The sequence below is a fragment of the Artemia sp. Qi Xiang Cuo genome, chromosome 2 (assembly GCF_049724085.1).
Source record: "Artemia sp. Qi Xiang Cuo chromosome 2, ASM4972408v1, whole genome shotgun sequence".
NCBI lineage: Eukaryota > Metazoa > Arthropoda > Branchiopoda > Anostraca > Artemiidae > Artemia > Artemia sp. Qi Xiang Cuo.
This window is the reverse complement of record NC_142795.1, coordinates 64,747,668-64,761,766: the sequence shown is the minus strand read 5'-3', so window position 1 is coordinate 64,761,766 and position 14,099 is coordinate 64,747,668. Positions and strand designations below refer to the sequence as shown.

Here is a 14,099-nt window from a genome sequence, read left to right as displayed (position 1 = left end):
AGTTTGCTCTCCATAACCTTATAAATCTAACGGAAATATTCAAGTCAAAATACGGTCCCATTCAATATCCAGATCTAACTGGTCTATATAATTGTAAACTCTTGGATAGACCTAGTTCATGCCATCATTTCTGGATCTTATCTCTTCTAGTCTTACCCTAATCATCCTCAATAGACCTGTTGTCAGACCTGTATTTTAAGAGTAACAGACTTTATTAAAAAGCACTCTTACTTCCGAATGGAAATTTCTGAGCTGAAATATAACAAATTGGATTTAAGATTAACTGAATAGGTTTAATTTCTCGAATGTAGCAACTATCTTAAGTTCTTGCATTCTAGCCATTAAAAATGAATGGGAATTTAGCCATTAAGATTACACAGGTTAATGAAGGACCATTTCACCTCTTGGGTCTAAAGTTGGTAAAATATGGCTTCGTATAGATGCTAATTATTAATGTTTAATTATTATTTGTACTTTCATTACTTAATTATTAATATGCAATACATTTAAGATGAATAGAAATTAACCCATACATTAGGGAGGTTACCGCCTCCCGCTATTTGTACTAAATTTTAACAGGTATTTTCCTAAAAATATTTTTTAATCTTAGTCACTCAGAACGTTTGAGTAGCGTTTGAGTAATGGTATTGCTTGAAGTAGAACCAAATAATTGTGCACTTGCACTTTTGAAGTATTGAGGTCAAAAGATCATTTCTTATTGTAAAGAGTGATGGGTCCAGGGGCCTGACCTGACACCCTTTCCGTCTTTTAATATAAAGGGTTATCTCTGCTTCTTTTGAGTTTATATTTTGCTTTTCATTTTATTAAAAAATTAATTGATTTTTTCTTTCGTTTTAAATATCTTATTTAGAATCGTCCTGAATATGAGATGGACGGCTCCTAACCAAACCTCCTTCCTCTCTCTACACTGAATTTTAGCATTTATCTACCAATGTTTTGAGTATTTGGGGTCATTCAGGCATATTTGCTGTTTTATGAATTATAAGGGAGGCGTCCACGCCTATCAAATCCTGAATTTTTAAATTAAAGTTGTTTTTTTACCGTTTTTCATTAAAAGAAACACCTTTTCTGCAAAGAAAGGGGAGCTATCAACCCCTCCACACCCATGTTTTCTGCCTAGTCTACATACAATGCTCCGAATGAAGCAAGGCTAGAGCGTAAACAGCCCTTGCCCTCCATATTGATCAAAGGACCTGTTATGGAAAGTTTGTTTTGGGCCTAAAGTGCACTTTTCGGGGTCTAGTCCTCCCCCTTTTTCCAGAAAGAAATTCAATAAACTTCTTCCTATGATTTGGATAATTACTATGCAATACTCTATGAATGAATTTCTATGTGTGGAATGAGCAGAAAAAATCAGATTTTACTGTCAGAGTAATCTGAGAAATGATATATAATTATTTATTTTTTAATGATATATGCTACTATTCATTATTCTTTTTGTAAAATTATATAAAATTTATAGTGCCGGTAATATCTGAAAAATCAGATAGTATATGTTGTTACCATGGAAAGCTTGATGTAGTGAATGTAAGGATGTTTTTTTGCCAGCTCCTAGGTACACAAAGGCCTTATTTTTGATTGGAGAGGGTATCAGTGGGCTTTTCCTAACCGGGGGGGGGGTTGAAAATTAAAATTATAGACCTTTAGCCCTAATTTCTTTAATTTTTTCTTGAAGGCTCCCTTCTTGAATGACCTTGTGGTGACAGAGTTTCCTATTGTGTGCTTGCATATATTCACTGTATGTCTGTTAAGGAGCAATCTCTTGTCAACAGTGACCGACTTATTCACTTGTTTTTCTATAATTATCATTTCTAGGCTTAAAAGAATGAAATATGAAGATAAGCTGGATTTAATTAGTTATCGTCCAGTTAAAGTGAAAGAGCTTCCATTGGGCCCTGATAGATGTACAGAATGCCGTCAATTATTAGATGTTGCACAGAGCAACTTATTTTTGGGTTAGTATTTTGCCTGTCTAGAGCTGACACACGTTTTGTGCAAAACAAGTTTTAAGCATAACCGTTATTAGTTTCTAGGCTATTTGGGAAAAAACTGCAAATGCTGATTTTTTAGTCTGGGCAATCATAAAAAAGCTTGTTCAAATTGATGAACACGCCCTGTCGTAATCAGTGTTCAGTGAATGTAATAACGATGCTCTCTTTCAAAAAATTAATGCTCTCCCCCGAAGAAATATATATATTTTTTTTCTAGTTAATCGGTTGGGGTCTAGAGGACCGCACATGGTTTTTTATTCCCACATAACCAAGGTTTTATGCAGGTTATAACTGCAAAAACTCACTTGAACATTATTAGGTAGAAACAATAAAATTGACTGAGGGGGCTTAGGCTATATATTAAAGGTAAGGGAGATATATGGGTTAGGAATCAAGAAAACATAGGTGTTACTTTTTTTTCGGATATGTAACCAACAGTGACTGAAATTAGTAGTTTTTATATACGGTTTTTATTCTTTTTATTTGTAGTATTTTAGTAGATTTTAAATGGAATAGAAAACAAACTGATAATTTTATATTTTAGCGAGAGAAAAGGGCAATAATGGAGTCTATGCCTACCCTTTCAACAAAAAGGAGATGTCTCCTCAAAGTAACAGAGAACTGCTAATAATTGATGACTCATGCCCACTAAACAATATTCGCAAAGAACAGAAAACAGCATGGCTTGGATGTACAAAACTTCTTTTTCTTTTTACAGAATGTCCTTATTTTATACATAGAACCTATAAAACTAATTATTCATCAGGTCTTGGACGTTAAAGTTATATACCCTTAATGAACCAATTTGTCAGAATTATCTAGCAGTCTGAATGAGAGCAATAGGTCATCTCGACAATACGGTATTGATATAATAGTAAATAGGACATAGTTAATAATGCATTCCAGGAAATTGGCCATCCAGCACATCGTGCTGGAAGCTTCTAAAGTTGAGGAATTTCTTACTTTTGAATTGATATACGGAATGAAAACACCTAAATTGTACCCAATATGTGTGTTATGTACCACATTAGAATACTTGAAGTTTTAATGTTGGTCTAATTCACAAAGGGAGAAGGAAGGGATAAAGGTTAAATTTTGGATCTTTTAAGGAGGTGGCGAGCGAAAGGGCGAATGTGAGCTTTGGACGAACAAGAAGTCTCCTTGCAAAATTTTTGCTTAGTTTACTGTCATCTCTAATTATTATTGATCCTTGCAGTAGTTTTACCGTAAATAAGTAATTGAAGTAAAGTTATAGTACTAATTACGTTATTCATATGTTAGATTGATAAACTTGTTAAAAAGGATCAAAGGAGATCATTATCAAAGATGACTGTTTATAGTTTACTATTGCTTACATATGTCTTTTGTCTATGCTAATGTTAATATGTTAATTTAAATTATTTAACTATCATTACCTAATGTTAATAATAGTTTACTAATGTCTTTTGTCTTTAGAGTTATCATCCCATCAAGATCTTTAACTATAGAGGATGATTCTGTTAATTATATATGGTTTTTAATACTTTTGTTTCATTAGGTAAGATAAATTTTAGTAACAACTACTAGACATTCTAATGTTGACATTAATTATTACCAATATACTTTCTTTTAAGGGCTTGGACGCTTCTTAAGGTCGAGCGATTTCTTTTGCAAGGAAAACTCCTGCATTTTGTCTTATGTTGCAGGTCCTCCTAATGGAGCAGAAGAATAGATGATAGCACTGACTAATGAAGCTCTTTGCCTATTTACTGGAAATGAAGATTCTATTTATGATGGAGATGAAAGGCCTGTTTTAAAAATCACATATTTTGCGTAAGGCAATTAAGTAATAGTTGTTTTATGTAGGTTTTTCAACAAGATTGTAATAAAAACTCGATTTAGGGGGAGGGGGGGGGGGGCAAAAATCTAGTCTCATTTTTTTCTAACAAAAATGCTGCTATAACTGCAAAAAATAGCAAATTAGAGTGGCATAGGTGTCAAATGACAAATTGTAGTATATGCGTTTTCTGTTGACAGTTTTGATTCTTAATTTCGATTTCTATTAACCTTCTGATCATAGATTTTGATTTCAATTCACTATCCGACAACTAGATTGTCGTTTGAACTTTAAAATTAGTAACTTTATTCCAATCAATGGTTTTGTATTTTGGATTGTCAGGTAGCTTGATAGTTCTTTGGGGACGAAGGGCTTCAGGGCTATCAGCCAGTGACCTTAGTCTTGTGCAGCTAGTTCCTTGAATATCTTTACCCGGTTTAGAAATTCCATGTATTTCACTCTCTTCCTCTGTTGTTTTCTACCGCCCTGTCTACTTGAAGTGACATTATCTATCTGGTCAGTACTATAAATATGTTTACATTGCTACTATAATAGTAGTATGAAGACCAGTTTACAATGTAAGGCAGGACTATACTCCTTTCCTACTGATTTTCTCAATTGGGAAAATGAAACAATCAGTGCCATAAAAGAACCTAAAGCTAAGGTACATCGTTCATGTTTAATAAAAAACTTTATCTTGGATTTTTTACTTTTCTCTTCTATCCACATAGAGAGGAGACATATATCATAGAAAAAGATGTTTTTGTGAAGGTTTGTGTAGGATTCTAAATCTTTCAAAATTGCTCATATACATTTAGAACCTTTAAATTATCCACGGTAGCCCCCCAAAAATACGGGTTAATCAACTCTAGATTTAAATCTGTGCCTCATCTTTAGGTTAAAACATGTTTGCTGAAGAACTATAACTCCCTTCTCCAAAATTTACTTCTTTATATGTTACCCCACATTCTGAACTCCATGTAGAGCAGTGTCGTTGTTGTTAATGTATTTCTTAATTTAACAAAGATATTTAAATTTTATAACTATGAATGTAATCAAAATAATTTTAGTTTAGGTACTAAATACTGAGATGTAAGAGTAATATGTTTAGAATCAAAATCAAGTTGCCATCAATCCATGGCTTATTGGAGAAAAAGCCATGAAAGATAGTCTGAGTGAGAGGCACAGCTGACATAAGCCTTTTTTCAGGAATGTATGAAAATGATGTCATTTTCACTTGTTGATAGATAGTCTATCTATTTCCTATGTGTAAAAAACTCCTACTTTTGGCCCATTCCAAAGAAATCTGAAAAAGTGTATCTATATCTAATTTGTTTTCTATAACGTAATCAATTAATATTGTACATTTCTGTTAATGACAGCTTGGTTTTGTTGCTACGAAACCTGCACATATGAGCAACAAAGAGAATTTCTCTTGAGATTTCTTTCCAAATAGTCATATCCTGAGAAATTACTGTTATTATTATGAGCAGATTCACTAAACTGAATCGAGGCTTGGGTCACAAAGGCCCATTGCCTTCGCACCCAGAAAAAAAATAATTAGGTGTGGAAGGGGCACTAGTACTTATTTTCCCATCCTTACCATATATTTTGCTAACTGCTGGGCAATACCTTTCCCTAGTTATGTCCTCCAGCTTAATGTTCAATTTATGAAATGCCTTCAATTGGCATCGAGTCCTGGATAGAAATTCTTCTATTAAATGCCTTCTTTTTTTCTACGGGCAAACTGGGAATTACCCCTTCATACTCGGGTGAGATGATTCTGGAATTTTCATGCTTGTAATGGCTTTAGTAACTATTCGGATTTACGACCTATTAAGTCGTATATACGATTAATGAGGTTAAACTTCGCAATCATCTCCTTTTTTTCTTTGCATCCCACCTTTCTTTGTCAATTTCGCTCCGCCCTCTCATAGCTCTGTCTCCATATTGCCGCTTTTTTCCGCTTTTAGAGATGTCAATTGACTTCTCTAGTTTCTGGAACGTAGCGTGTCAGTGATACCCCAACCTTAGCTATTTTATGTGCAATTTCATTACCTGTGATCCCAGAGTGTCGAGGAGTGCACACCTCTATTCTCCCTTTCTCCATGGATGTTTCTATAGATTCAAAGGCAGTGTAGTCATACGTCCTTTTTATGTCTAGAAATGTGCTTAAAGTATACTCCTTAGTCCCAAAAGCTCGTTCTGTGCACCCTATTAGCTGGTGTACATTGTATCTGTGAAGCATCTCGTTTTAAAACCCAAATGGTTCTTTTAAATCAATTTTTTGTCTCTGGCTTACCAACGAGGCACCAGTGTACTAACCGTTCCATTATTTTCAGTTGAAGGGATGTTAGCGTGACCGACCTGTAGAAATTGTAGTTTAATAAGAGCTGTAACTGTACCTGGCTTAGTTATAAGAACACGTTTTTTTTTAATCCATTTCTTAGGAATATAACGTCAAGTAATGATCCTCTTAGTAATCCAAATATAATGAGTTTGTAAATGTTCTCATTTTGTTGGAACATGATGGAATGTACCCTACCAGCACCATGAACTTTAAAAGATCGAAAATTTTACCTGGTTCTCCCTTGTAATCCTTGGTATCAACCTACGGGGTCAGGCTTACCCCCCCCCCCTCCCAAACCCTGCAACCACCCATCCCGCGGAATTCTCTCTAAATATAAAATTGAGCAGCCAGAAATAAATTAAGACATATAAAAAGGACGAAGATAAGTGTATAATTGTACATAGCCTATTATGAATGATGTGCAGTGGGTCATTTTATAGATTGGGGGGAGGGGGTGCCAGATGACTAATAGAACGCAATTCAATACCCAAATCCTCTATATCTCTATAGGCCTTCAGACGAATATAGGAAGGGGTATGGGGGCTTTTTGTGAATTTATCTCTCATCTCCCTTCATTTGAACTTACAAAGATTAGAAAAATTTTTCTGACATTTATTTTAAACCTTAATTTTACTAAAATAATTTGATTTATATTTCATAAAATTATATGCAATGTTGCGAGTGTGCATCAGCTATTATGAAGGAGGTATGGATCATTTCGTAGATGGGGGGGGGGAGGAGATGCCTCAAAGAGTGTGTTTTAATACCAAAGCATTCTAACTCCCATTGAGCCTTTAGGTAAATATAGAATTAGTTCTAGGGAGAGGGGGGGGGGGTTGATATTAATATATAACCCTTCTTGAATTCCGGGGATATTTCTGGTCTACGCCTTTATTATGAAAGTAAAGAGTAATATTAAACCCAAAACGAGCAGATTTTATTAGGAGAGGTGCTGCCTCCTCATCAACCCCCATGTGGTCGTAGAAACTTTGGAGGATGTTCATTCGATCGGAAATGAGAGTTCTAGTGCCTTTTTTAAAAGTGAAAAGTGCTTGGAGAGCAACTAGCTCCTGTTCTAGAATCTTTTATGATATCTGATCCTTTGGTAACCCTTTAGGAAATCTGATCACAACTGTTCGAGGCATGATGCTCATTTTCTTCAGAATAGTTGAAAATATCAATAAATTTGCATCCGAGGATGACAACCTCCAGAGCCCCTTGGACAAGGGCCGTAAATTATTATAAAATTTATTTTACCCTATAATGATAACTCAACTCCCAGAAGCACGAAAAAGGAATTAAGAAAAAATTGAAATGTAAAAATAAATACTAAAAGACATTCTACACCACATATTCTGCCTGTATTTAGGAATATTGGTAGGACATTCCTTTTTTTATTATTTTTATTTGTCATACTTTCTCTCTGGCTGCTCAGTTTTGCACGTGGGGGGGAGGGGAGGAATTAGCCTAGCAGCACCAGCTTATTCCCTAAATTGGGGTTTATATTATAAGCTGGCATGCAGCGAAATTTTTCTGGATCATTTGCATAAATCTCAAGCATGTGTTTCAAAGTTTCTTGAAGTCTATTGTAAGAATGACGTCTGCCTTCGTGATCTTCCCCAATGACATCCTGGTGTCATTTTTTAGAGCTTAGCCATACTTGCTATTTGGAAAGATTCAGAAGGTTATGTTTCTTAGGTCACTCTTAAGTAAGGCAAACTAACCAAATTGTTTTCTTATTGCGGTAAAATATGTCGCTTCAGGGAGTTTGAAAAGTTTCGATTTTTATTTCATTGTATCCGTAACAAAGGGTTTATCTGACAGCGTTCTTAAATGTTTTATATTGTTTGTCTTGAAGTAGTTTTTTTTTCTTTTGTTTTATCGACTCAAAGCACTTACAGAGACTTATTTACTTCGTAGAGTGTAGGAAAACTTGCAATAATTTGAACGAAATGTTTCAATACTTATTGCGAAAAGGTAAGCAAAAGTAAACACGAAATAAATAATTCAGCTAAATCACTCTGCCACATGTTTTAGTTTCTAAAGCTACAAATCAGCATCATGGGTAGGGCTATTTAAAAAAAAAAAAAAAAAAAAAAAAAAAACACACACAAGGAAAGGTGAAAGGTCTTGTATCCTCTCCATTTCTCAATGCCACAACATTCATATCTTAACACCTTATCAAGGCCTAGTCTAATAAATTTCGTACGAAATTAAGCTAAAGATTATTCAGTCTTGTAAACTCTCTTTTAAAGGGGCTTCTCATTTAACCTTACCTCCTTGTTGAATAAAGCCTTTATCATTCAACAAGGGAAATAATCGTATCTCGGACGCGATCGCATTATAGACACGATTGTAACTGTTTCGTACTATGTCTAAAGTTGATTTTACTCTGGCCTTGGTAGGTAACGTGACTATGGATAAGGATAGGCACAAATGGAAGTCGAGTCTGAGTTCTACTTCTCTGTACTTCTTTTGTTTATTAACCTGTGAGCCATTTCAGGTTTTTTCAAGGGGAGTGCCGGAGTAAAAAGTACTGAAAATATTTTGTGTGAAGAATCTAAAGTTCCTACGGGAAAACTGGAAACACGTCTAATTTTCCACATAAAACCTTAAATTAGGTTTTTTTTCCCAAGACCACACTGCCCTTCTATGACGAAAAATTAAACGTTCAAATGGGGATAAGCCCATTTATTAGACAATGAAAAGAGATACAGAAGTCTGGATATTTTGATCACATGTACAGAGATCGTCATCAGAAGAAACGATGACGATCGCTGTACATGTGATCGAAATATCCAGACTTTTGTGTCTGTTTTCATTGTCTAATAAATGGACTTATCCCCATTTGCACGTTTATTTTGACGTCTAATTTTAGATAAAATAAATCGAAAGCATTGATACGGCACAGAACTATCCTTTCACCGATGCAATACTCATGAGTATTGCTATTTGAACGCATAGTCGTCTACTTACTCTTCATGATCTTGTTCATATTTTGAAGGACACGACCCAAATTCATCATAGTCTTCCTTTTTATTTATTTAAATATATTCAAAGAATTTAGCAGCGCTTGTCATTCGTAGCTTTGGTTTACTTTGCATCAACTTAGAGTCAACGTTTCCGTGATTTTGGTTCCAAAGTTTCAGTGTTTGCATTGCTTCTTGCTGCTTAAGTTGGGTTGTGGAGAGTTTTCTGGGTATATTGTTGTACGTAGTGGGGTCAGGCAAGAAGGTGTACTTTCGCCCCATATCTTTAACGCCTATATTGTCAGGGTTCTGTCTGGGATTCAAAGTACTTATTTGACAGGTTGTTCAGATTTATCGTATTTAGCCTATACGGATTAACTCACTAGCCGTTCTCGAGTTGGCCTGTAACTAGAATATTCAAAAATTGTTGGAAGCCTGAGTTGTCATAGGAGACGAGCTTTTTCTAGACTATATTCCAGTTTCTGTGACCGTTTCCGTGCTTTGTTGTTATGCCCGTAGTAAATAGTATTTTTTGTCCGTGTTTTCTCGCAATTAATTTTACTGTGTCGTGTACTGTGTCGTTTGATTGTTTTATTTCTTTGATCGTTTTTGCGTACTTTGAATTTTTTTTTTTTTACCCTACTTTTCTAAAATTACGGGTAAAAAATAAATTATTATTATTATCACTAGAGGCTATAGTGTTAAGTGGTACGTAATGTTTTCCCGTTCGTTTATATATTCACCGCCTCAGGCTCCTCCGTCGAAAAAAAAGGATTCTTGTGAATTTTTATCTTTATCTTATTCATTTCATGCATGTAAACATCAAAGTGCTTAGTATAGGAACGTAAAGGTTTATTTCTGTACCTGTCAAATTTTTCTGTGAAAATACTTAGAAACAATACAAAAATAATGCACAATCTGCTTCTAAACCTTATTTCCAATCAACTTTAAAATAATCTAAATGCTTGGCAAGCTCTTTGGTATCGAGCAAAATGATAGTCTGTGTTTGAAAACGTATTTAATAAGCTTTCTAATTAACAATAATTTTGAATTTATGATATTCTCCCCGAGAATACCCCCCCCCCCCCGACTCTCCGCGAGATTTCTGAAAAATACCTTTTTTTATTTTCATTGAAAAAAAGAAAAAAACTGAGCCACCCTCAAGATTAAAAACAAATCCCCTCCCCCCAATATTTATTGGTGAAACTCCTTAGAAAGATGCATACTTATCAAAATGCCCGGCAAGCTCTTTGGTATTGGGCGAAACGTTAGTTTTCATTTGAAAATGTTTTTAATAAGTTTTACAATTTACAATATTAAAAGAAAATATATATTATATAATTTAAATATATTAAATGTTTATATTAATTTGCTTACTATATTAATAATTGGTTCATTGAACTGATTGCTATTCATAGAATGTATGATGAACATGGTCATCTTTGTCCAATAGACGGAAGTATGATTGAAAGGAATAAACTCATCTATTTTGCTGGATATTTGAAGCCAATCTATGATGAAAATCCTGACATAGAAGGGGGCGTAGCAGCTAAAGAGATGGGGCCAATCATCGCATGGTGGATTTCTGGTAAATATTTTCTTGGAATTTTTGACGAAGAGTAAAAGAATCATTTAGAGTAGGAAGCTCTGTAATTCCGGGAGTTCTTTTACACGATCTTTTGTTTTTGTCAATCTGTTTATTTTTACGGATTATTGTCTGTGAAGCTCAGTTGTATGAAGCAACTAAATAAACTGCTTATATTTTTATTAATGGTTAAAGAAAAATTTGGTCCGGTTTTGTAGTTTTTTATAGCGAGGAATCAATTTGTTCAAGGCAGTGAACAGTAAGTGAAGAGCGACCCGTGTTAATAGAACCAAAATTCTAAAAAAACTTGATTTTGTGGTTTTGGATAATAGGTGCTCACCTAAAGAATCTTCCTTATATGCTGATTCCAAGCATGTAAAATTTTAGAACTTTAAAATCAGCCTTCAAAAGTTGTAGCATAGAAAAATTTGAATCGTTTTTTAGAATAGTACAGATTGGAGGTTTCTTATTTTCGTATTTTTTTCTCTTAGAAGGATGGTTAAAGATGTGTTTTTTCTTCACTAGAGTTTATTTAGTTGAATCAATGGTCATTTGATATCTGATGAGGGCATATTCCAATCGAAATATAAAGTTTCCAGTTGTTGTCTCGATAAAAGTAATATAGGGAAAAAGATCCTTCAGAACCATTAATGACGAATGGAGTGTCTGCAGACTACTACAGACCTTTCAGTTACTGGATCTTTTTTTCGGTGACAGCTAGCAAACCTGTCACCCAACCTTGCGGCGGTGGTAATCGAACCCTGGGCCCAGTATTGCCAAGTAGAGTGTGTATCTCCTGTGCTACAAGAGGTCTTGTTATCTTATGTTGTAATTCAATATTACCGGCCTGAATAGGGCCATAATGCTTTTCAGAAAAATTATGAAATGCGCAATCAGCTAAGGCAATGGGGACAGGAAAGGCAATAGGAGAACACGGAAACAGATGGGAATGAAAAGCTTTCCTGGCCTTATATTATGCTGATGATGTAAGCATCCTAGATGAATATGTGAGCAAAATGAATGAACTTTTATAGGTTTTGCGAGTTCAGTGGGCTAGAATAGGTTAGAAAAATAATGTTAAGAAGACTAAGTTGCTAAGCCTAGGAATAAGTGAAGATGAAAGGGTGACGTTGGGTAACGAAAAGATTGATAAGTGGACAGCTTCACTTACCTTGGTAGTATTATTAGTAAAGACGGTGGGGGCGGTAAAGATGTTAAAAGAAGAATAGCCAAGGCTCGGGGTGTTTTTTCACAATTCAGAAAAGTTAGGAAGAATCAAAAGATAAATCTGCAAAATTAGACTAGAATGTTGGAAGCTACAGTGGTGACAGGGGTCAAATGTGGGTCAGAAGCATGGGTGTTCCGAGAAACGGATGAAGATCTGCTAGATGTTTTCCAGAGAAATTACCTACGCATTGTTCGGGGTACCCGCTTGACTTACCTTATATCAAACAGTAGGCTGTACGAGGAGTGTGGTTGAATGTCGTTTACTAGGGCTATAATGAGAGAAAGTTTGAGATGTCTAGGGCACGTTCTTTGGATGAAGGATGACAGATTGACGAAGATTATCCTTTTAGGCCAATCATATAGGGCCAAGCGGAAAGCAGATCGTCCGCAGTTGTGGTGGGAGGATCTCATAAAGAAAGATTTAAGGGAAATGTGAACTTCCCCTGAGGGTATAAAGAGGGAGGCTTTGAATAGATTAGGATAGAGGAGAAGCGCGCGTAGCTTTGTTGGCCTCAATTGGCTTGGTGCTGTAGTGAGTTGTTCGTAGTAGTAGTAGTAGTAGTAATTAGCTAAGGACTATTTTAGGCTATTTTGTTGCTGCCATTTGATGGCGTACTTGTTTCTAAACTGAAATCAGCGAAATTCAATCGTTTCTTGGATTTAAAAGGTCTTTGCGTACAATCTTAAAATCAGCATATGATGACGAAACTGTGCCAAAATATTTCTTTTGATTAGAGTTAAAAAGAAAGAAATAGAGGATATTTAAGCTTAATATTATACATAAAGTTGTTCCTTTAGAAGATTGCCCGGCCTAATGATTCTTTGTAGAAAAAGGGGATTTGTTGAAATAACTAGTTTAGACAAACTAGTTCCAAAAAATTTGAAATGCTTTTGTCTATTTATTAATTTAATAGCTGTTAAGGTTAAATGTCTATTTCTTTCAATGAGCAGAAATAAGTGTCTGTCTTCTCTCTTCTTTTGTTAAATCCTCTCTTCTATCGTCTCTCTATTCTTTCGTTAAATCCTTTTCAGAAATCGGTTAAACTATCTAGCTCCATCTTTGGATGTGGTCTACGTTTTTTTTTTTTTTTTTTTAAGAAAGTACAGTGTTTCTTCTTCTAGGTTTACAGATTTTTATTGTTTTCAATATTTCGTTGGAATTGCTCCTGAAAATCTCTAAATCCAACAATTTATGTGTTCTACTTTAATGTTTTGTTTTTTTTATTCTCTAGGCTTGAAAATTTGTGAAACTTATGGAAATTACCAAATTTATATAACTTAAAATTTACGGCACTGCGTTTGTTGAATATTGTCTCATGAAAAACCCTGTGGTATACAAGCTATTTATGGATGTTATTACTGAAAAATCCTTCTTTGCCAAAATAGTTATTGTATTCTTTAAGTTCTTGAAATATTAAGTCAATATTTAAATTAGCCAAAGTACTTTTTTTAGGTTTTGACGGAGGACAAGAAGCATTGATAAGCGTCAGCACTGCATTTGCCGAATATTACCTCATGAAACCCTCTCTGGCATATAAGCCATTTATGAACGCCATTATTGAGAAATCCTTCCTTGCCAAAATAGTTATTGAATTCTTAGTTGATAATTTAGAAGCAGCGTACGAAGATTTAGTCTTTAAAGTTGCTGTAAGTATTTTTCATCTAATATTAATGGTACTAAGATGAGAAACTAATTTGCAGTTTCAGCTACTTTCAATTTGCTTTTTTTTAGGGATCAGCAAGGAAACGTAGATCACTTTTTTAAAATATGTCTATATGTATCGGAAAAGTAAATTGGAAAAGTAAACTTCGCTAAGAAAAATAGATATTGACAAGTTAATTTTATCTGTCATTCAACAAAAATCATTGCGTAGTGAGAACTTGAGTTTTGAGCTGTAACTGTGTTCATATCCTATTGTCTGGACTTAAATTTTGTCAAGCTTTTCTTTTAAGGATATTTCCACGTCCTATTGTTTTCACAAACCTATGAAAAATCAAATCCCGTTTCAATTTTTTTTAGTACCAAAAACAGTGAAAATGTAAACTTACCATTTGATTTGGTTAAATGAAAACCCACAAAACTCTATATTGTATAAAATTAAGGAAAAATCGAAAAAATTTAATTTTAAGCATTTAATTT

The 14,099-nt window shown here is 34.5% G+C and overlaps 1 protein-coding gene across 2 annotated transcripts in view; it reads left to right on the top strand.

The window, feature by feature from the left end:
• Positions 1 to 1,838: 1,838 nt before the first annotated feature.
• LOC148955498 (DNA (cytosine-5)-methyltransferase PliMCI-like) overlaps positions 1,839 to 14,099 on the top strand; it is a 115,085-nt gene continuing 102,824 nt past the window's right edge. The window contains exons 1-4 of one of the 2 annotated variants that reach the window (XM_089102464.1): positions 1,839 to 1,976; positions 3,698 to 3,824; positions 10,566 to 10,735; positions 13,413 to 13,606. In XM_089102464.1, coding sequence (XP_088958590.1) covers positions 3,724 to 3,824; positions 10,566 to 10,735; positions 13,413 to 13,606 — 465 coding nt within the window. In that variant the 5' untranslated portion in view covers positions 1,839 to 1,976; positions 3,698 to 3,723. Of the gene's footprint in view, positions 1,977 to 3,697; positions 3,825 to 10,565; positions 10,736 to 13,412; positions 13,607 to 14,099 lie in introns of those variants that run through there. The other variant, XM_089102466.1, reaches the window with a different exon arrangement.